The 22071-nt window shown below is 40.3% G+C and overlaps 1 protein-coding gene across 1 annotated transcript in view; it reads right to left on the bottom strand.

Annotated features, from left to right (window-relative positions):
* Window positions 1-15059: 15059 nt before the first annotated feature.
* The window catches only part of RTF1 (RTF1 homolog, Paf1/RNA polymerase II complex component), a 29216-nt gene continuing 22204 nt past the window's right edge, over window positions 15060-22071 (bottom strand). Inside the window, exons 14-18 of the mRNA XM_085305505.1 lie at window positions 21751-21808; window positions 21105-21182; window positions 19845-19940; window positions 19437-19548; window positions 15060-17827 (exon numbers count right to left, since the gene is read on the bottom strand). Coding sequence (XP_085161631.1) covers window positions 17721-17827; window positions 19437-19548; window positions 19845-19940; window positions 21105-21182; window positions 21751-21808 — 451 coding nt within the window. The 3' untranslated portion in view covers window positions 15060-17720. The remainder of the gene's footprint in view (window positions 17828-19436; window positions 19549-19844; window positions 19941-21104; window positions 21183-21750; window positions 21809-22071) is intronic.

The following is a 22071-nucleotide window of genomic DNA, read 5'->3' as shown; positions in this document are numbered from 1 at the left end:
CGGCCAGAACAGAAAGTTACGTGCGTTATGAAGCACGGGCTCCTCCGCTGGCTGACCGAAGACGAGTGCCGGCCGGCCRGTCCAAACCCGGTTCTGGCCGTGGTGCAATAAATGGCCTAAGTCCTTCCAAAACACCGTCCTATTCAGTGGATGTGGCCTGGAGGGGCAGCGGACAAAGAACTGCTCCTCCTCTTTGTACGAACAAACCCTGAAAATCTAATCACAACAACTTCACGCCAACTTTTTAACCGTTCCGTCATTTTAAGAGAAACGCCAGAGCGTTACTGACAACGGGTGCCTGCAGTTTCGGATGAGCAGCGTCGTCTTGCAAGGCCACGGACCGTCATGGTTAGTTTTTGCCTTGTGTTGGGCAATGCCCTCGCTCTACATAAGCAGGGCTGGAAGGAGGCATAAGTGGAAAAGCAGCAGCATTATTTCTGAGACAAAAGTCTCCCTTCAAGCATTTTGTTTGATAAAAGGAACTACTAGAATTAATAGTTACAAGGAAGATCAATCAAAAAATTCATAGGCTGGATTCACATAAAATACATTCACATAAGACTTTTGTTCATTCAAAAGACAAGTGCATCAGCAAAAATCCCCAAGTTTGAAACTGAGTAAACGGATCAAGTCATTGTGGCTTATCTGTGATATTAATCTGATTTTTTTAAGAGTTTCTGTATTTGCTCATTTGTCCTGGTAAGATGCGAACCAGAAATACTTGTTTGCTCCAAACGGTACTGCGGCTAGCAGCCAGGAGATCAGTCTCTTGGAAATTAACCCTTATGTTCGTTAACTGCTTGAGTGGTACTTAAAAAATGAACACACAGTGAAACATTTCTGAATTATCTAAGCCAAACAGATCCAGAAATTCATTTTCTTTTCTTTTTTTGTTTTTGTGTTTTCACTTCAGAAATATCTTGAGATTTTGGAAAAATGCATCTCTAATCTCTATAATTACTCTTTATATCTAGTTACATATAAGAGTTACTACTCACTAGAGTAACTCATTTTAGTTACAAGAAGAAAATACTGATGGAAAAGAGGATGTATGCTGCATGTCATTTGAAGTGTAAAAGGTATGTGGGATGGAAAGAGGACAAGATTATAAGAAAGCTATAAAAGGAGAACCACAACAATTTGTTCAATAACTAATTTATTTTTCCCATTTTCCATCTTAAAATAAGATTTTCACAAACCCTTACAAAAACGTCAAGCAAGTTGTAAAGAAAGATTTTATGAAAGGAGAAAATACATGGAGGGCAACATAGTTATTTTCTTTATGGAAGATGATAAATATTCTGGTTTACTCAGTAGATATATTTAAAGTTTTTATCTGGAACTCCTTAGAACATCTTTTAGACTCCCACTTTAGTTTCCTTTTCAAACACATTAAAATAATAGTTAAATAAGAAGATACGGCTCAGGAACATTTTCGTACTGTGCTGCATTTGCATAGAACTTAGCTGTGTGAGAACTCAGCTCCCTCCCACGCACACATGGGGGATGACAGCCCCCTTCTCCCCGAGATGTACATCCCAAACTCAGCACAGACTACTGGAGGCACCAGGTACCTTAGGAGATGCTTGGCATCTTGTGCAAGGCCCCATGTTTGTCTTGGAGGTCATAGTGCACATTGAAGTGATCACAGAATAGAGACTTTGGTTTCTAATGAATTGCCAAACACTATTAGCTTAAAGTCAACAGAATTCCTGGAAAGTCACATCTTGGTACATTTTTTTTCCTCACAGCCGCAGCCTTGCTCTCATTTGCCATAGCAAGTCTATAGAAATACTCAGGAGTGCAGAATCATAGAATCATAGAATCAGTAAGGTTGGAAGGGACCTCCAGAGATCATCTAGTGCAGCCTCCCTGCTCAGCAGGGTCACCTGGAGCATGTTAGACAGGGTTGCATCCAGGTGGGCCTTGAAGATCTCCAGAGAAGGAGACTCCACAACCTCTCTGGGCAACCTTGTTCAGTGCTCTGTCACTCTCACAGGGAAGAAATTCCCCCTCACGGTCAGGCRGAACTTCCTGTGCTTCAATTTCTGCCCGTTGCCTCTTGTCCTGTCACATGGGACAACTGAAAAGAGTTTGTCCCTGTCCCCTTGACACCCTCCCTTCAGGTACTTATACACATGGATAAGATCCCCCCCCTCAGTCTTCTCTTCCCCAGGCTGAAGAGGCCCAGCTCTCGCAGCCGTTCCTCGTAGGGCAGGTGCTCCAGCCCTCTGATCATCTTTATAGCCCTACACTTGTCTCTGTAAGCCAAGACCGGCTACACAAGGGGATGTCTGGTAAACATCACTGCAATGTGATTGCTCAGAAATCATGGTTGTAGCTCAGGAGAGTAATGATTCAATCTCTTCAACTTCAGATGGGTCCTACTCAAGAACTTTTCATGGAGAAGCCTGTACAGCCAGGCACCTCTCAGGAGATGAAATCAAAGCTGTGTCCCACAGGTAAATGCATAGGAACATCAGAGATGACCTTCTTTTCTAAATGAGAGATAGTATTTCCAAAAAGTAGAATTCAGATTTGCTTTATGAGAATTTTCAAGTATCATCCAGACTTCTAGTCCACTAGGTCCTAGGAGGTAGCTGTATGCATTAGAAAAAGGAAATAAATCAGTGTAGAATAACTTCCTGGATTCTATTTTTATTACTACAGACAATGGGTTTTGGTTATCACTCCAAGAAACTAGAAGTCTTACTCTGTCAAGAGTATATTCTGCTACGGATAAGCACAAAGAGACAGTATACAGTACTTGTGTGATAACTTTCTGATACACAAGCCATAACATTTTAATTTCTGCTGCATTGTGCCCACAATATCTATATCTCTATTGACAAGATAGTTCTAGTAAAAATGATCTTTTCATCATCCTTATTAATTTTATTATATAAAGAATCCCAGTCAGAAGAAAACAGAGAATGAAAACAAAGGAACAAATTCTGGAGAAATTTCTTCATGCTAGTTTTTTACACAGGCAAGATGGAGGTGAAGGTGGCCTTCATGCACTGTATCAGTGCTGCAGGAAAAAAGTAGCGTTTGAAGATAAACCAGGTGAGAACATGCCAGAATATCACAGCGCATCATGCATGCAATTTCTGTCTATACACTTACTTCAATGCTGTACCAGCCCCATATCCATGACAGCCAGGTTATATGGCTCATGAGGAAAAAGCACATAAAGAACTTTGTAGGAAAATCCAAATTATGTTGGAACACGTTATACCTAACCATGAAAACATTATCAAAACTTTACACATAGTTCTCTGTTTTTTTTAAAATATCTCTATGTTAACTTTGTTGCTAGCCTTCATACAGTTTCATGCATTTTAACTGGTTAACTTTGAAACCAAACAAAGGCTGAGATGGCAAATATGCTTTTTGCACCTTCAATTCATTATATTTAAGCAGTGCCAGTGGCTCCCACAGGTACTGAAGAATCAGGAAATATTGCTGGATTTGAAAAATCTTTCCTCATTACATTGTTTACCGTGGCTTTTAGAGGATCATGTGTTTTCTAGTTTTTCCCCATATCTGCTCCTCTTCCCATGTCTGTGTTTTCTTTTTTGTGTTCTCTTCTCTTCTAGAATTGAGAAATATTCACATAACAGAATAATGACTAATCCTTTCTTACCTTATTTTCAACAGTAAGCTTAAAGCAAGCAATATCTGCTTCTTCAGGCACCAGGTACAAACAAACTGGAACTGGTAGCYGAAGAGCAAGGCTCACCAGCTGGCAGGAGTCTACATCCCTATCCCAGCCTGTAAACAGTTTCCCTTTTAAAAGTCTGCTTGCAATGTTCTTCAGTGATGTGCAGCACAGAGTGAACCTGCAGGAGCCCGTGATGGCACTGAGGAAAACAGGCAGGAGCTCAAGAACAATATGGAAAACCTCTGCTGCCTACTCCTGCTGGATGGCTACAGTCCCTGCCTCCAAAGTGCTCCCCCGGGGGAAGAGCCAGAAGAAAAGGCTGAACCTAAGAGGCTGGAAGGTGACCAGCAGAGGAAGGCAGCTTGGCTGGAGGTAGGAGGGTGGGGGACTGAGACCCCAGGACACAAAGTGATCATCGAGCTCTGCAGAGGAAGCCAAAGGGCAATCTGGGACCCTTGAGAGCATTTGCAGAAAGCTCCTCCCAAATCTGAGGGGCAGCATAGGAGAAAACATGAAAGAATTTATTGAAAGATATTTATATTGGCCATAGAGATTAGAGGCAGGGACACCTCATTAATGGCTGCAGATAATTAGTAGAGTGAGCATAAGCAGCAGAGTGCCTTGAAAATAAAGGCATATAGCCCCTGTTTAATGGAATTAGAGAAGCACGTGCTAGCAAAGAGATCAAATGAGAGGGGGCATATGTTATCAATCTTGCTCCAAGAAAAAAGATTTTAGGGAAAGTACCCAGTAAGATTATCTTCCAACTAAATTAAAGGAGTTGCCACATCATGCAGAGAGTATCTGACAGGCTCTATACCAACAGTCTTCTCTCAGGACAGCACAGTTCAGCCAGCTAAGCCCTGGCAGCAGCAAGGATGGTCAGCACGGCTACCTGCCAGAGGAACGATGCTTGTTCCCCACCACCAGCAAAAAGCCTTTATTTGTTCTGCTCAAATCTGAGCAAGAAGCACAGGCCAGCAGGCAGCTAGCCTAGAGCAGCCAGGCTGGGGGCGATGGTTGCTTTGTCCCTACACTGTTCCCATTGCAGTTTGCTCCCCTGTTCCTAAGACAAAGCAGCAGCTTCAAAAACTGTCACCGACGTTGCTCACCACAAAACTACCTATAGCACCCAGACCGAAAAGTATTTGAACATCTGTTTCCCCCAGTAAGCAGGAACACTGTTTATCTTAGTTCCTTTTCACCAATCTGTTGCAGGGTGGAAGGAAGGAAACCAAGATCCTTTTCCTCTAGCAAAGACTCAGCTACTTTAAAGTCTACTCTTCCACTCATACTATGTAACTCCTCTGCAAATTTCATCACCTCTTCTGCATTGCTGGGTGCAATGAAACCCATCCTAGTTTTTCCTGCCCTTTGCACCCTCCCACATATGCTGTTACTAGCATATCCTAGAGACTGCTCCTCTCTGCCTCTCACAGCTTCTCTTACTTGTGAAGAACGTGGTGGTTTCTGATACTTTACTCTTACCTGGTGTTCCAGAAAATACTGTGAACAAACCCAGAGGGGAAAGGTCCATTAGTAGTTACTAAATATAATGGTTTGGAAACAGTCTGTGGCTCAGGAAGCCCCTGGACTACAGATTTTAAGAGCTGGGACAGGATAATGGCCCAAAGGGATATTTGATTAGACTCACCATGGCAGTCCTTCCCCACCTAAAGCAGGAATGCTGCTTCTCCCTCTAAAGTGAGGGATGGAGTAGTACCTGGCAAAACTTCTGACAGTCTGACTGCCTTCTCATGGGAGCCCTTCCCAATTTTGCATCTTTGTTTCCCCATTTGACAGATTTTRCAGGATTTATAAATCTCTCTTGGGAGAAACTATCAGAAAGCCTACTATATTTCTCTCTTTTCAACACACAATCTTTCTGGAAAATACCTAATTCCTTATAGAAAAAAAAGATAAACAAAGTCTTTTGCAGCCTGATAAGACAATTAAGAAAGGAAAGTTGATTATAGCTGTACACTTACTCCCACACAAGTTCCTCTTTACTTTCTCAGAGTTCCTCACAGGTTTTCTGCTGTTTTAAGTGAACCCTGATTCAATTTAAAGACTGAAAAGAAAATATTTTGCAAAATTCCTGTTCTTCCAGCCTGATAAGCAGCCTCAGGATTCTCCACGCTTAATTTATGGAAACTGAATGTAGTGTTAGTGTCTGATGATAGTTAACTCTGTACAAAGCCTCATAGTCTGCTATTGCCAAATGAGAAATTTCACCTTAAGATTTATTTGTTTACTATGACAAATAAGGGCTCCTACTATTTCTTTTCCCTCATAAATGCAAAAAGTGCCTCTTTGATTAAGTTATGGGTTTTTTCAGCTTTGTTCACATCTTCAGGTAAAGCCTGGGATCAAGGCACATGAGACAAAAAGAAWGTTGAAACATTTGATCAAGTACAAGCTAGAAGCCAGCCCGTGTTTGTTCAGTCAGCAAGTCTCCAGCCCCTTCCGCAAGCAAGCCTGYCAGCCGGCCGAACCCTTTCGTTCGCATCCAAGGTCGTATTCCCTCCCCACCAAAGAAGTCCCTCGAGAAACTCGTCCATTTGCTATCCTTATTCAAAGTTAGACTTAAAAAGCAACTTGCCTTATAACAATCTCCTTAATGTGACTCCTCTAAAAGAGACTGGTCAAATCATGTTGTTCCATCCATTTTCGAAACACCAGTCTCCCCCAGATTTTGTGTTTTTGCATTTCTCTTCATTAATAGCTACTGCATAGTATCTTTGTCTCACACTTTGAGGAGCCTAATTTGAACCACCGACTTCTGGAAAGGAGTCACCCTGTTTTCCACATCATGGAGCTTTATCCCAGGCTTCCACTTACAGAGACAAGTATCGGGTAAGACATTTCATCAGTTTTATGTGAATTGCTTTAAGTATTTAATTTTAAATGAAATCCTAAGCAGAAGTCAGGTATTATTTAACAGTCTTGCAGTGGCAATACGTTGATTTCTCGAACGATGTGCATGCTGTGGCCATTTATTACACATGCCCACAAACACAGAGAGGGAACGAGCGAGCCATGCGCTCCTCAAGGTGATGTCTTCGACGGCGCTTGTCCAGGTGGACGGTTACCACAGTTACCTGGCACGGCTGAACGGTGCTCTGGCTCTCTGAACTTGACAAATAGATTCTTTTTAATACTGAATAACTTCTTACAATGGGCTTTTCCCAGGATTAATTTTCAGCCACAGTAATAAGTTAAAAGAGCAATATATATATATACACACACACACATATATATATATATAAATAATTTTATAAAGAAATCAAAGGCTGTAGCACATTCCAGGCACATTTTTCTCCCCAGAATCTAATCAAGTACAGCTGTGGTATTACAAACTCACACCAACAAGCCAGAAAAGGTGCTTGGAGAAGGGTGCTCATGAGCCACCGCTGAGCCATGGCAGTCAATTTAAGCATGCCCAGCAGCAGCGCTCACTCTTCACTCTTCTGAACTCTGGGTAGTGGGACAACAAATAAAGAGAGCATTAGGCAAGTTGGCAAAGAGCAGATCCCAGCTTTTTACGTGTATGCCTTGGAGACTCTGCCTTTTGCCCTCCTTGCTCCCCAGGCACTGCAGCCTCAGTGCTGGGAGAAGACTCCCTCATCCCTTCCCAGTGCCTGCACTGGCTTGCCTGGAGCCCTGAGCTCCCCTCCTGCAAGAAGGACAGCAACGTCACTGCTGGCAGCAGAGGGGGAAGACGGTAGGATGAAAGGACGATCGGAAAGTTTGCTGTGAGGAACACCACTGCTGTGCCTCTTTAGCACCCATGCCCGGTTCCTCTGGTTATGTCCTCGCCAAAGCAAACAGCTCAAGTGAATAAGCACAGAATCACAGAATGGTTGAGGTCGGGAAGGACCTCTGGAGATCATCTAGTCCAATCCCCCTGACCAAGCACAGTCACCTAGAACATGTTCATGACAGGATCACATCCAGGCCGGTTTTGAGTATCTCCAGAGGAGGAGACCCCACAACCTCCCTGGGCAACCTGTTCCAGGGCTCTGTCACCCACACTAAAGAAGTTTTTCCTCATATTCAGGTGGACCTTCCTGTGTGTGTTTGTGCCCATTGCCTCTTGTCCTGCTGCTGGGCACAACTGAGAAGAGTCCAGCCCCATCTTCTCAACACCCTCCCTTAAGGTATTTGTTTACATTGATGAGATCCCCCTCAGTCTTTTGTGGGGTTTAAGAGCGTCTATCCTCAGCCAGAGGGTTCCAAATGCTTTTGTGCAGCACAAACTGCTCTGTCCTCTGACACCTTTCTTCCCCCCACTCATCCCCTGGGCCAGTCTCTCCTTTCAAAGTTGAGAATCAGATCGCATTTAATATCTGGTTACATTGCTGGCAAACTCTCACTTTAGCCTGGCCCCATTTTAACATGCAAAACCAACATCTGTTGTTCAACTGTCACCATCTGCTACTCTCCCCCAGAGGTCAAGGCAAAAATACCCCGGTACTTTGAAGAATGGTGTTAATAGGGACCCAAAGTATGTATGGACAACCTGGCTAGAGGCTTATCTTAAATGTTTTTGTGAATGAACTGGAGCTGCTTTCTGCCTCCAAGGGTAGGTTAGCATCATTGCTCCCTTTGAAAAGGGGCTGCAGGGAAGGAAAGTAAATACCATATAAATACAGAAGATGGAATAAATATGATTTTGTCACAAGGCGGAAGTTGAGAAACAGAACTAGGAGCACAGAAAAATTAAGGGGCAACACTAGCCTTCAGAATTTAAATGTTATCTAATTTTAAAGTCATAGCTTACAGTTAGTTAATAACTGAGCATCACCAAAAAAAAAAAAAAAAAAAAAAAAAAAAGAGAGAGAGAGAGAGAGCAGGACCAGAGGAACTACCCAGGCTGTCTTATCCTAACATTCAAAACTTTGGTTTGTGGCTTTCTGTGAAGACCTCAGTCTTAGCCTTCAGTAAACAGCATAAAATAAACACCATGGGAACAGTCTTGCTCTATGACCACAGCAAGGTCACCAGTAAGTGAAAACATTTTCCACGAGAGCTCTATCTACTTCCCACTGCCCTCCACAGGGTCTTCCTATCTGCTGCAACAGAAGCTGAGCTGAGCCCTGAATAGACCATTATATAATATTAGAGATTGTATATTTTGAGGCTYCTGGGCATTCATCCATACTAAAGTACTTCAAGATGCAATTTATAAATGCTGATTTCTTCCCCCTCACTCTGCCTCTTGAGAAGTACTTTTTCCTGTGAACAGATGGGCTGATGGAAATAGTCACAGTGACTACAACTCTAGGACTGAGTGCTGTATTATTAACAACTTGTTAGTGCAGAGCAGTAAAGGGATTTTAGCTTAACTTTATCAAGAAACTTGATAAAGATTATATGTCCCATGATCTTACAATATTTCATTCATAGACTTTGCTTGCCAAGCTAGATTACTGAACTCTTCACAAAAGATCTTTCTACTAGGAGCAGAGCTAAAAAAGAATATTTTATGAAAGCTTAAAGCTGTTCTCAGCTTAAATTTAAATTTGAACCATCTTACTTTGTCTTCAGCTTCTTGTCTTTGATCATTTGAAGAAATACTTGTAGAAGTCTGTACATGGAAATAATCAGTTAACTTTCAAAAACAAAGTAATTTTCATTTGTGAGCAGAATTAATTTTCACTTCATCTAGTCTTTGGCAGAATCAGATAGCTCAAATTTGAACCTTCATGCTTGCCTTAACAGTGACAAAACTATGATTTGCATCCATAGTCTGTTATGATGCTGAGTTACTCTCAGGTTTGAGCAATAAGTACATTTTCAAGAATAAAGTACAAAACTTTTTCTTTATTAGTATATACGTTATGCACAATCAGTTTATCTAGTCACAGTAGTCAGTTTTTTCCAGAACAGGGAAAACTCCAGTAGTACACCAACTGTTGAGCTAACTTTGCTCAACTTTTGAGCTAAACTGGAACAATAATGCATTCCCCTCTTAGGGGAATATTAATTTCTCCTGGAATCTTACAAAGCATAGGTGGGATATGAGCAACAACTTTGTTCAAATCATCATAGCCAATCATTAACAGAAATGAGATGAGAAATACCTCGGATATGTAACAAGCCAAAGATCTATGAGAAATGCCACCTTAGGAAGCATCAGAATGCATCCTGCGGCATCGCTGCTGTTACAACTGTGCTCACAACAGCTTATGCTTTCCCATTGCACCTTCCAGCAAAAGGTCAAAAAGTCTGGTAGTCATGCAACTGCTTTGGAGAGCTACGTGGGGTTTTTGTTTTTTAAACACAACAGTTTCACAGTTAAAAAATARTAGAAGAGAATCAACTGTCGGAAGACCTGCCATCAAGAGGAGCTACAGAAGAACGATGAGGAAATAGTCTACCGTTTTCACTGTTGCACATCAGATAAATACTCCTTTGACCCAAATAAAATTTCATAATTGCACTTTCATCCACAGTCGTGAAGACAAACCAAATGGTAATTCAAGAAGGAACTGTTACAACCATAAGGGATTTCAATAAGGTTTGATTTACTAGCATGTTTTATAGCTCTCAGGAATTCCCCTCCACCCTGTGCCCTACACCTAACTTTCATTTGAACTTCTTTCCCGTAACAGGTAGGGCAAAACAAGGTATAGCAATCTTGTTTATGCTTTAATCAGTACCACCTGTTTCTCAGAAACATAATCACAAATCCCTTAACACTTGAAGTTGTTTTAGTCATTGTACATGTATAAACTTATGCTAGAAAATAACCTATATTCTTTGCTTCTGTGTACATTAAGCTATATTTGTGAATCTTGTCTGAAATAAATTTCCTGATCAAGTTGTTAAAAAAAAAAAAAAAAATCTGCAATATAATTTATTATCCTACACATCCTTGGGTTGTGTTTTCTCCAGAATAAGTTGATGGAGATTTTCTAATAAAACAAAATCTAGCCTTAGGAAGATTGAGGAAGTGATGTATGTTACTCGAGAACTGACATAAGGTTTAGGATCTTGATCTGAGACTTCTAGCAAGTTTTTCCAATGGTTTTCTTCCTTTTCTTCTCCCATCATGAMAATGGATATCTGCACTGACCAAATGCATTTTTTCCAGAGCAGTATTCAAACACATAGCTCTTGTGGAGCAAAGTTTTATACCTTTTATAAAATGAAGCAAACTTGTGTAGGACTCCTGATAAGTTCTGATTTTTATTTATTTTATTTTTTAAATGCACACACAGCTAGGTCAGGAATATGGCTTAAAAGGGTTTGCATGAATCACCATCAAATTCCTGATTACCTCATTTCAAGAAGTTTAATCATCCTTAAAGTCATTTCAGAAAATTACTTCATAATGGTTTTCAATGACATAGAACTTGGTTCTCTCGAATCAGATACCACACTCAGCACAGATGGAAGGCTAGCTATCAGAAACTATCATATATCGTATCTTAAAGTTTGCATGACATTTGTCCTTATGCACAAAAGGTTCTCAGTATTTCCAGATTGCAACCACTTTTCCCAACTCTGTTAGGCTAAGTATTTCTTCTGCTGTCAGGGAATTTCAAGTGTGTAGAAAGAGAGAAGCCCAGAATAGCATATGAATGATTTTAACACTGCAGAGTGTTTGCAGCTAGCTTTCAGGAATTAGAAAGACCTCAGCTACTGTCAGGATCAAAAACCATAAGGAATGCTCATCAGCTCTTCTCCATACCAAACTTAAAGTAACATGCTCCTACTCCTTACTGCACAGGACTATGATATCTCCAAAAGCATTCAGCCCACTCATTTCTCAAAAATAAGTGCCAGTGCTTCTAAAAAGGAATAGTCCTTTTCTGTTAAACAAAAAGAAAAAAACCTCTTGTGTTTCAATACTGGAGATAAAGTGCAAAATTAAAGTTCTAGAATACACTCTACTCTGAAAAGATTTCAGGCAATGGTTTCCTGACTGTACTTTCATGATTATATAAAAGAAAATTTGTCTTTCTTTTTGTTTTTCTTTGTGTGATACACCCATAGTTTTATATAGCTAGCAATAACAAGCAGTTATTCTGTGTGAAGTGAGGTATTTATAGCTCAAACACAATGAAATAGTGTATAGGAATGATAGCAGAGTCATCAGGATGTGATGTACAGGCATAGGATGATAATAGATGAGGCAGAGGCTTGTCACTGGAGGCTCTGCGGCTATAATCCACTCATTTATGGTCAGTTAAAGAAATGTAGACCTGGAGCTGGTTAGAGAAATTGCTATCACAGCTAAACGAAGCAAAACAAAAGCTACAGGCAGGTCAAGAAAGTTCAGACAGAACAAGCTTGAGGCCTTACGAACTCAGTACAAAGCTTATGGCCTGTTGCTAGCAATGGTAATACTGTATTACCATCGCTACATGCTTACATTTCTCCCAGTTACAAGACAGGGCTTGTTCCCCCCCCCCTTTTTTTTTTGACTACTTCAGCTCAAACTATTTTTGCTAGGAAATCTAGCTGAGTCACGTCATAACTCCACATGAAAGTATACTAAAAAAAAATTACTCATATGGTATTCCTGCAGCAGCTGGGGGTGAGGGGTGCTAGCTTCTAGAACGGTTGGCTGTGGTGGTAAAGTAGAAGCTGTGAGCACTTAACCACTCCAGCTAAAACAAAAAAGAAAAAGAAAGAAAGAAAGGCAGGCTACCCATTTATTTTGCTAAACATCTCCCTCTATGTTTAATGGGCTCTAGACAAGCTTAACTCTGTTTCCTAGTCGAGATGAAAAACAGCCAAAAGACCAATCGTATATTTGAAATGACATCCACATGTCTAGGCCCAATGCATAATAATACTATAGATAGCATATTATATTAAGAATAATGTTTATACTCCTTACCAGATTCCAGGTGGGGTCAGGAAGCGAAGAAGTTCTGAAGCTACGGCAGTGAGTTTCTTTATGATTAACCGAGACTTCAGTCCTTCAGTCGTGTTGTGCAAATGCCAAACTGCTTTCTCGATTATCTCTGCTGCAAAGGATCACAGTTCTCTTACATCTATAAGACACAGCAAAATCTCCTTTTGTACAAGAAGGGAAAACTATATAAGAATCTGCCTCCTTTATTAGGGTACTGTGTTTTCCTATCATCACCTTTAAGTTTTTAACAGTAATTGGAGCCTGCCATAAAATAGAATCAGGTGCAAAAAAAATCGTAACAGGAATTTTGCCTGTCTTGAGGTCCGTTAACTTCCATTCTTCTGAAGAATATTTTGCTGCAGTATCTTGCATCTAGACCTGTACTAAATTTTAAYTTTCATCTGATTTTTTTTTAAGAGGGACATAAGGATACGATGTCAGTCCATAACATATCACAAGAGGTTCTGAAAGGTGTTCTGCCAAACACATTCCTGAAATAACCCTCATAACCATCCACACTTGATGATCAGGCTAAGAAGTTTTAAAACTGCAGAGCCCCATCTTTCAGAGGCAGCATTTTCTATAATTGGCTTCTGTCAGAGCAGGATTGTATCGTTAAAGCAATAGAGAAACTATCTGAAGATTGCATATACATACAATATCCAGCTGCAAGCAGATTGAGATTATCAGCATGCATATCAGCTCTCATGTGATATATCATACCTTCCTCCTTCCCCCTGGTCCCATGCTCCTATTTTTTCCCCTGTTCAAATTGGGCATGCACTGTAGTGGGGAGGGAGGCAGGCAGGGGAAGGGAATACTTTACTGTGTTTACATTTTACCATTACCATTCCCAAGTCTCAATCTCACTGAGGCTGGAGCTTCCATGTAAGCAAAACGCTTGTAATGCCAGTTCCCCCCGCCCCCGTGCACAGGAACTACTGCACAGACAAACAAGTCTTCCTCTGGGCAGATGATGCCAACTGCAGTTAAGTGATTCCCAAGGAAATGCTACTCCCTCCGAGACAGAGGATTTTGACACTTAGGGCAATCCAAGCCTTTGCTCCACACAACAGACGCACTCTTACCGGTTATCGTCCTAGATCCAGCTCCTGGGCACTCTGAAACGGACTGCCAGGAACATTGACTCCAGCCTCCTTGAGACAAAAACAAACAGGGCTGCCATGACAAAGAGCCTGTCTGCATAAGCAAGAGGCATTCGATTTTATCTGTGTTGGAGACGCAGGTTTGTAAGACACTCACCATTTGAAAACAGCTTCATTTTACTTCCCACCATGTATAACATATGAAGTATATCCGTAAACCTCTCATTTTAAGTTTGTACCTTCCCTCTCCTGCAGGGCTCTTTCTCTTCACAGCTATCTCATTCCTTTTCTTTTGAGGCACAATATGCTCTTTTTTTCCTTTGATTGACTGTACCTTCCAAAGTTAAAACAGTCAATCCATCCTCAAGACTCCTTATGCTAAAGATTCCCTTAAAAATCTGTGGCTCTGCACAGCAATTTAAAAGCATATTCAGCTAAAGCTGAATCAGGAGGTGGAAAACTCAAAGTATATTTGTGTAATACCTATAGTGGAGGTTGAGTTTTACAGCCTATTCGGTGAGAAATCGAGACAGTTTTGTTTCAGAGAAAGGGTCCTAGCACGAACTCTAGATATGCACACCCCGAGAGTCAGAAGGCAGATCTGTTCTGGAGAATGCTGCACTGCTCACTCTGAGCCGTCCAGCCTCATGAGACGGCTTCTGGGGGCTCCAYGTAGAAAGGGGGTCGGGAGGGTGGGGGGGAGCACGCACAGAAAACAGACAAAACAGGAAAAAGCAATGTTACATTACCTATAGCAAATCATTGGATAATTCAGGTTGGAAGGGGCCTCAGCAGAGCTCTAGTCCAGCCTTCTACTTCAAGTATGGTCAGCTATAAGATTAGATCATGTTTAGATCACAGGGCTTTATCTAGTCAGGTCTTGAAAATCTCCAAGATGCAGACTGAACCACCTCTCTGGGCAACCTAGTCCACTGACTGACAGTACTCAGGGTGAAAAGATTTTTCCTTACATCTAGGCAGTATATCTCATTTCAATTTACACGTATTCTCTCTTATCCTTCCACCACACATTCTCAAGAACTTGCCTCCATCTCATGCAACAGTTCAGCTAAGCAGCATAGCATCTTTGATTATAGGGGTAGACCAGATTTCTGTGAGATGAACAAAGGTTGTCTCTAGTGAGATGGAGCAGAAATGCAAATGAACTAACTCTCCAACGGGCTCCATTTGATTCTAGTGGCAAGGAGCAACTCCAGCAGTTAGAACAGAGCGATCCACGGAGTCACTGGCCCCTCTTGCAAAAGGGGGACCCTATTTTTCATTAATTATTTTACAATATTGGCATTTWAAAAAAAATTGTTCCAGATTGGTACAAAAAGCATCAGTTTCTGAAAAGCGAAGTTTCCACAGACAAGCAGTCCTGAGCAGCTCAGATAAGGGATAAACATAATCAACCTTATTAAACCAACAAACCAAGTTTATTTATAGAAGTCTGTACATTTGTAATGAACTATGCTAGAACACCAATGAAACAAAGCAAACAAATCTCTCCCCCTCTAATGAGTGGGAGGTATAGTCACTCACCTTTACATGCACTTAAAGGAAAAAAGATTACAGCTTTCATACACAGTTCTGTAACTATTCAAGAAAAGTACTTTCTTGATGTATTATTCGTAACATAAGAGGTTTGCATGATGACTTGCTGACTGTTGCCTTTCTCAAAAAACAGTATTTCAGCAGAGTCCAGAGACTGAGAAGATAAGTTGGAGTTTCATAGTTGCAGATAACTAGGACAYAGTCACATCTCCTCCATTTTGATTATCTGCACTAACAGTTATTTGCAACACTGTTCGGATCTTGCCAGCACTTTGACTGTACAGCCTGTTCACGTGTCACCAAAATGTAAAAGTCTGCTAAAACCAATACATGAAGAGTAAGCACATTAAAAATACTGAATCTGAGTTAATTTTACCTTCAGAGACCACTTTTCACTGCACCCCAAAGCTCTGAGGCATTTCTGTGAGCAAAGAAAGATCACATTGCATGATTTTGCAATTATTTCTGGAAAACATCATAGGGCGATTATTTTGAAACTTAATTTGCAATAGCCAGTTTTAAATTTTTTTATTACAAATCTGTAACATCATTGAAGCTGTTGCAAAACCAAAATTGTATCAAATGCATATCTACACAGTGGATCATGATGTCTCCTATGAAGTTATCATGGCAGATTCCATAAACCCACTCAAAGTTAAAAGTACACATATGCGAGAGCCTACAACAACTCCAAAGAAGTTGCTAAAATAGGCTATCAAATAAAGCAGTCTATGATTACGTATYTACAGAATAATCCATGTGAGACCTAGAATTATGGACTACTCAGTAAATAAGTATTGAAGGATCCCTAATTATTTGTTTACATGGTAGCTAAGAGCTGCTTCATAGGTTGATTTTCATTTTATACACAGTTCATAATATCAATCTGCACACAATTACATGATTTTTTTTAAACTACCATTAAAAAAAAGGAATAAGAGAAAGTTAAATATAAGAACTAGATTAAAATTTCATTAAGAATCCAACAAGAAAGCATCAAACACAGGTTTAAAAATAACCAGTGTGTGATTTCTGAAAAATAGTAATGCTCTGACATAAGAGCATCAGCATTTTCCCTCTTTAGGGTCCCCCAGAAACATTCCTATCCAGTTCAGTGCTTAAGTTAGCATATAGATACCGGTCTGAGTAGGAACAAACACGTGCTTGCACGCTTACCTGAACGAGGGCCTCTGACCTGCAAGATTTCTAATTCTCTTTTAATTTAGTTCTTAGCTCCATATATTCAGTTGCATCTTGTTTGGAAAAGCTCTTTTTTTAAATGTCACTTATATTTACACTTTGATTTTTTACACCTGAGTGATAATTGAGCTGTCACCTTGTGTCCAGTCAAACATTCCATAAAGCCACACAATTTTTGTGCTAGTGTTGCACTCCATGTGTACCAGTTTATATGAAAAATGTGCATCAGCTACTGYTCTTGTACATTACCCACTGACCTTTCTACTGTTGCGTCCTTCCCCTTTCACACAAAGCAATTGGTTTTTAATTTTTTGTTTGTTTATAGAAGCCAAGTTTAAATGGTTCACAAAGCAGTAAACAAAAAGTGAGCTAGAACCCAGCGAAGACAAGATGACTTAAGATATATCTCATATTGGAGGCTTGGAGAAGTTAAATCTCGACCAATGAGCACCCCAGGGGCATCCCATATAGAGCTACTCCACTCAATTACAGCTGGATACTCCAGATGTGCTATAGATGACAAGCCTCACATCAAGAGCTACGTATATATCCCTCATCAGTTAAGTGTAAGCAAAAAAGGGAACATGAAGTTAAACAGCTATATCAGCCAAGCCGTTTTAGTAAGAAGAATCACATTTAATGAGTTTCTTTCTTGCAATTTCAGATGCTCAAGTACAGCTGGTAGAAATTCAAAACAGCCGTAAAGAACTGTGACAGACGGATACAAATAGTACTGCAGCTTAAAAATGATAAAAAACACCTGAAAAAAAGTCACACAACCCTCCCAAAAAAATTTACACTTTGAACCTAAGCCAGTTTTTGAAGATTCCCTTCTCCAAAGCTAGGATGAAGGAGGAAGAAGAGGAGGAAGAAAGTGCAGATGACCTTCCAGCCACAAAGGTCTTGCGCCAATGTTTATTCACCATGCCTGCGGTGGTATGTAAGGGGAAATCACCAAGTGCTGATTCTGCGACCACCAAAGAGATTCCTATGGAAATCCAGACCTCAGGCTAATACTGAACACAGAGTGGACCAACGAGCTGCATCAACAAAATAAAAACAAAACTCAAACTAAAAGAAATGGGAAAACCCCAAAGAGCACAGATCCACATTTGTGAAGGGGGCAGGAGAAAAGGGCAAGAAGGGAGGTCTATACAGTAAATAGTTGAATGGTTTATGTTACAGATGACTGGCAGTTTTAAAGAGTCTCTTCCCAGCTCCATTGCTGCTCCGACCCAGACGGGAGAACTGAAAAGGGAGGAGGAAAAGGTAGGACATCATCATGGAGCATGCAGGATCAGAAGCAGCAGAGTGGGCATGCTCAAATAAGCCCCCTCCTCTTTTTGTAGTCCTCCAAGTTCAATGATCGCCGAGGGGCACCATCTTTTGCTGGTGGAGCCTTGGAGGTGATGGCCAGTGCCTTAGACTCTGTTGGGGATAAGAGAAGAGTGAGGACCAAAGCACATAAAAACTGGATTTTCATTTGTTGCTTTTGTGACAAATTCACCACGAAATTACATTTGGCTTCTCTGGTAAACACAAGTTTGAACCTTCAGTTAGGAAAATAGCCCATTTATAGTTGCTTAAAGACGTTCAGTTCTGACTCTGTTTGTTTGTCCTGCTTACTTCCAATATACCTTTATTTCCTAAGAAAACTACTCTGCAGCACACTGAAATAACAATACAGACAGTGCTTTCAGGCTGAGTTCTGGGATCTCTTATAGGYCACTATCCCAGGAGAACTGCGAGCACAAGAGATACAGGCAGTAAGAGGACAGAAGTCCAACCTCCTACTCATGCCTACGGTGCATACCTTAACAATGTCCTAAACTCCTCTCCTGTTAAGAAAGGAGGCTGCATAAAGCAAGATGCCCAAACACTGTTCTGGCTGAGAAAAATCAGCCATACTTAAACCTCTACCTATACCTCTCTTTCTCATATCCTTCTCTTTTCAGCACCCCTTCCTGGCTTTCTGTGTCTGTCAACACCTAGTCCTCAGTTGCTTTGCAACTCTGATGTTCATAATTTTCACTACCCCCACCACTCCAGGAAGTCTCCTATTCTTGCCATCCTACTTTATTCTACACAGTCTTATGTCCAGAGTTATAATCTTGATACAGTTTGGAAAGATTTAACTCTACTACTTTCCCTTCTCGACAAGTTTTTTTTAAACTTTGTGAATTCCTACAGCAGATCAACTAAATTGTTCTCCCCCAAGAATCCTCAGATCTAGTCCTTCCAGCAACACAAGAGAAAATAATCCTCATGAGTCTAATTGCATTACTATACTCCTAAGCTTTTCCTCCATTAGAAAAGTTAGTTGACACTCCAAATTGTTATTCCCACATATCTCAGGCCTTTAAAGTCAAGATGACAAGTACTTGGAAGGGTCAGCAAGTTCAAGCAGGGAGTGAATATGTGCTTATGGACATAATTTTTTGGGCTCCCTCAAAAACTTTTCCTTTAAATTTTCCTTTAAAATATTTGTTACCAAAGTTTGGAAGCAGCAACTTGGTAAGAAGCAGGTTCAAAACAAACAAACAAACRAACGAACAAATAAAAATATTTTACCCACATAGCATGTAAATAGACTATAGAACAGGACATTACAGATACCAAATGCTTATTTGGCTTCAAAAAGTGATTAGACAAATTCATAGAACAAATATCAAGGATGATATCAAGGCAGATAGCAAGGCTTATGAAATAAAACATCAGCTGTTCCTCAAGGATTATCTGAGCCACAGATACTGTAGACTGGGAGAATACATCCAGAAATTCGTTACTCCTTTTCTCCCTAGGCACTCGCAGCAAGGATACTCAGATATACAGATTTTCAGTCTAACATGGCATAGCTGTTCTTGTTTTCTTAATGGACATCACTAGCACCCATCCCCCTTCTCCTCAATTCAAGGTACTTGCCAAGAAGACAAACAGAGTCCTTGCTCCCATCTACAAGTCCACTACTGATTTGTGTTCTGGAGGAACTGAGCTCCACCATAGTGATTACCTTCCCATACACAACTGGAGCACCCACCTGAGCTTGGAACCTGAAGATCAATCTTTACATCAAAGTCATGCACTTTAAAAAGATCTTCTGAGAGGTCACTGGCTGATTTAGAGTTCACATCTTTATCCTTCCCCTGACCCTGAAATAAAAACTACAGGTAAATCTGCAACCCATATCTGTCCAAATAAATGTCAGATAGGAATAATTTCTCCCACTCCTGTCACATGCATATTTAGTTTTGCTTTCCTATTGCTAGAGAAACTGAATTTTCTTTCCCCGAGGAAGAAAAAGCTGTTCCTTTTCTGCAGTAATGCTCTACAGGATACTATTTCTAGAATTGAAGCATATATATCTGCTATTAGTCATAGGCTTCTAGAGTAAAATGGTGACWGTGAGGAGTGGGGAAATGCAGCAGAGACAGAAAGGGGAACTTGCCTTACTCATGTCCTTTGGAGCATCTGGTAATACACCAGATCCATATTTTGCATTTAGCTGTGCAAGGATGGCCGCTTGGACAGCAGGATCTCTGGACTGTAGCAAGAGGAAGGGAGGAGAAAAAAAAAAAAAAGAGAGAGAGAAAGAATTAACCTAGTGAAAACTCTAGAAGACCAGCAAAAGTGCTCATATCCACGAATCTAAAACTGTAAGAGGCTGCAGATCAGTTAAMACCATCTTCAGGATCTCAGAGACTGTTAAATCATCCAGATTCCTGTGTAATGCATCCAATAATGAGTACTGGATAAAATTTATCCTCCAGAAAGTCTTCACTTGAGAAGAGAAATAAATTACTTCTTGATGTARCTTGTTCCTGTAACTGATTTTAATGCTAACCTTAGATGCATTTGCTTTTAGCTTACAATTCTGGCTGGAACACTCTACTAGAGAGAAGAAATCTTTAAAATCTTGGAAATCTTTAAAAGGCTTTTCTTTATGTGATAATAGCTTTACACCACAATAAAGCTACTCAACTATGATTCTTCTTTTTAACAAAAATTTAATTCAAGCATTGTGGTGAAATACCTCTTCTATCACTTTATCTACTTGTGGAGACTGATGAGAGCCAACTCAATCAATTTTTTAAAATATTGATATCAAAACTGCATATAAGACACCAAAATAGACTTTAACAAAGCCATATTGTTTAGAACTAGAAGTCGATCAGTCAGCCTGGCTACCCACCATTTATATAGCTACAGATTGCACTAAAAGCTTTTGCCACTGTATCATAGCGAAAGTTTGTTCAACTACTTTATCCATCACAGCCTCAAAATGCTTAGTCTCCTCTCCTTGGCAGATCTTTTAGAAAAGTCTCAACTAATTAGAAGCAAAACTCACAGCTAAAGTAAGCTGTCCTCCCCACAGGAGCTAAATGAGTAATTATATGTACAAGAACTCACTACAGAAATACAAACCACAGTTTCTTCTCCACATACATGCCCGTATCACTTACGTCCTTCACACTTTGCTACAGAAAAGTGGATGTATTGCTTTTCCTTCTTCTGAGAAGCTGAGAACAGGATCACTCAATTTTATCTCCCTCTGATATCTGGACTGTTTATAGCATAGGGCATAGTTGGGAATGATTACAAATATTATCCTACTATTTTTCTTTTCTACTTTGTGTAGAAAAATTGGTTCCTCTCTCTCTGCCAGTTGCCTCAGTTAATTATTAACTGCCTTCAGTATTACACTCACATTAGACACTATCGTGGGCTTGCACTGCCGCCTAGTAAAGGGGTCCATTTGTTGGTTTTTCATGCTGTGACTTTCAGCCTGAAGAACAAAAGTACAAGGTTTTGCACAGTTAGCTACCTGGACCTTTGTAAATCCTCCCACAGCATCCCACATATCCACCCCCACTATATATGCCATCAAGGTCAAAAGAAAAACAGCAATAGCATTATGCACTAGAAAGAATGTCACATCCACAGTGCTGTGCTTCAAAGTGCAGACAGCCTTATTGAATACAAAACAAAATAGCTGCACAACTCTTTGGGTAACTCTTGGCCCTAAACTTTTGTTAACAAGTCTGATTTTTCCTCAAATAAATGTGTCATCACAGAGAACAGAATATTTTCTGTACTGTTATCTCCTCTGAAGTCTAGTTTCTGATTGCTTTCCCATACAAAATGGGGAGGCAATATACTAAGTCACTACTATAGTCTGTAATCTACTGATAATCGAGCTCAAAGCGAAAGTTATCTTCTTACAAAAATATCACTTGTTATATTGAAAGATTTTATAGATTATTAAAAAGGTAAAATAACTTCAGCATGCAATTATCCTCGTTCGCATCAAATCATCTCTTCTTGTACAGAAATAATAATCCAGCATTATTTACCACAAGAGCCTTCTCAGACTCCACAATATTCCATTCTCTATTCCTCTGGTTGATGTAACTGAAAAAAATAAATAGATAATCATCACGTAACAAGGCCTACACAACAAAATGCTTGACAACATTCTTGCAACTTCATCATGATCATGAATTCACAAGTTACTGTTACTACAACACACCTGCTACTTGCGGTGTAGGAAACAGAGTTTGTATTTTTGATAGTTTAACTGAATGCCAAATGCAAGCACATGGAGAGACAAACGCTAGAAAAAACTATCACAACACACACTTCAGGAATACATCAWACAGGAAAGAGGAGTCAAA

The sequence above is a fragment of the Rhea americana genome, unplaced genomic scaffold, assembly GCF_003343005.1.
Source record: "Rhea americana isolate MKP2758 unplaced genomic scaffold, rheAme1 scaffold_102, whole genome shotgun sequence".
NCBI lineage: Eukaryota > Metazoa > Chordata > Aves > Rheiformes > Rheidae > Rhea > Rhea americana.
This window is presented reverse-complemented; position numbering and strand designations above follow the sequence as displayed.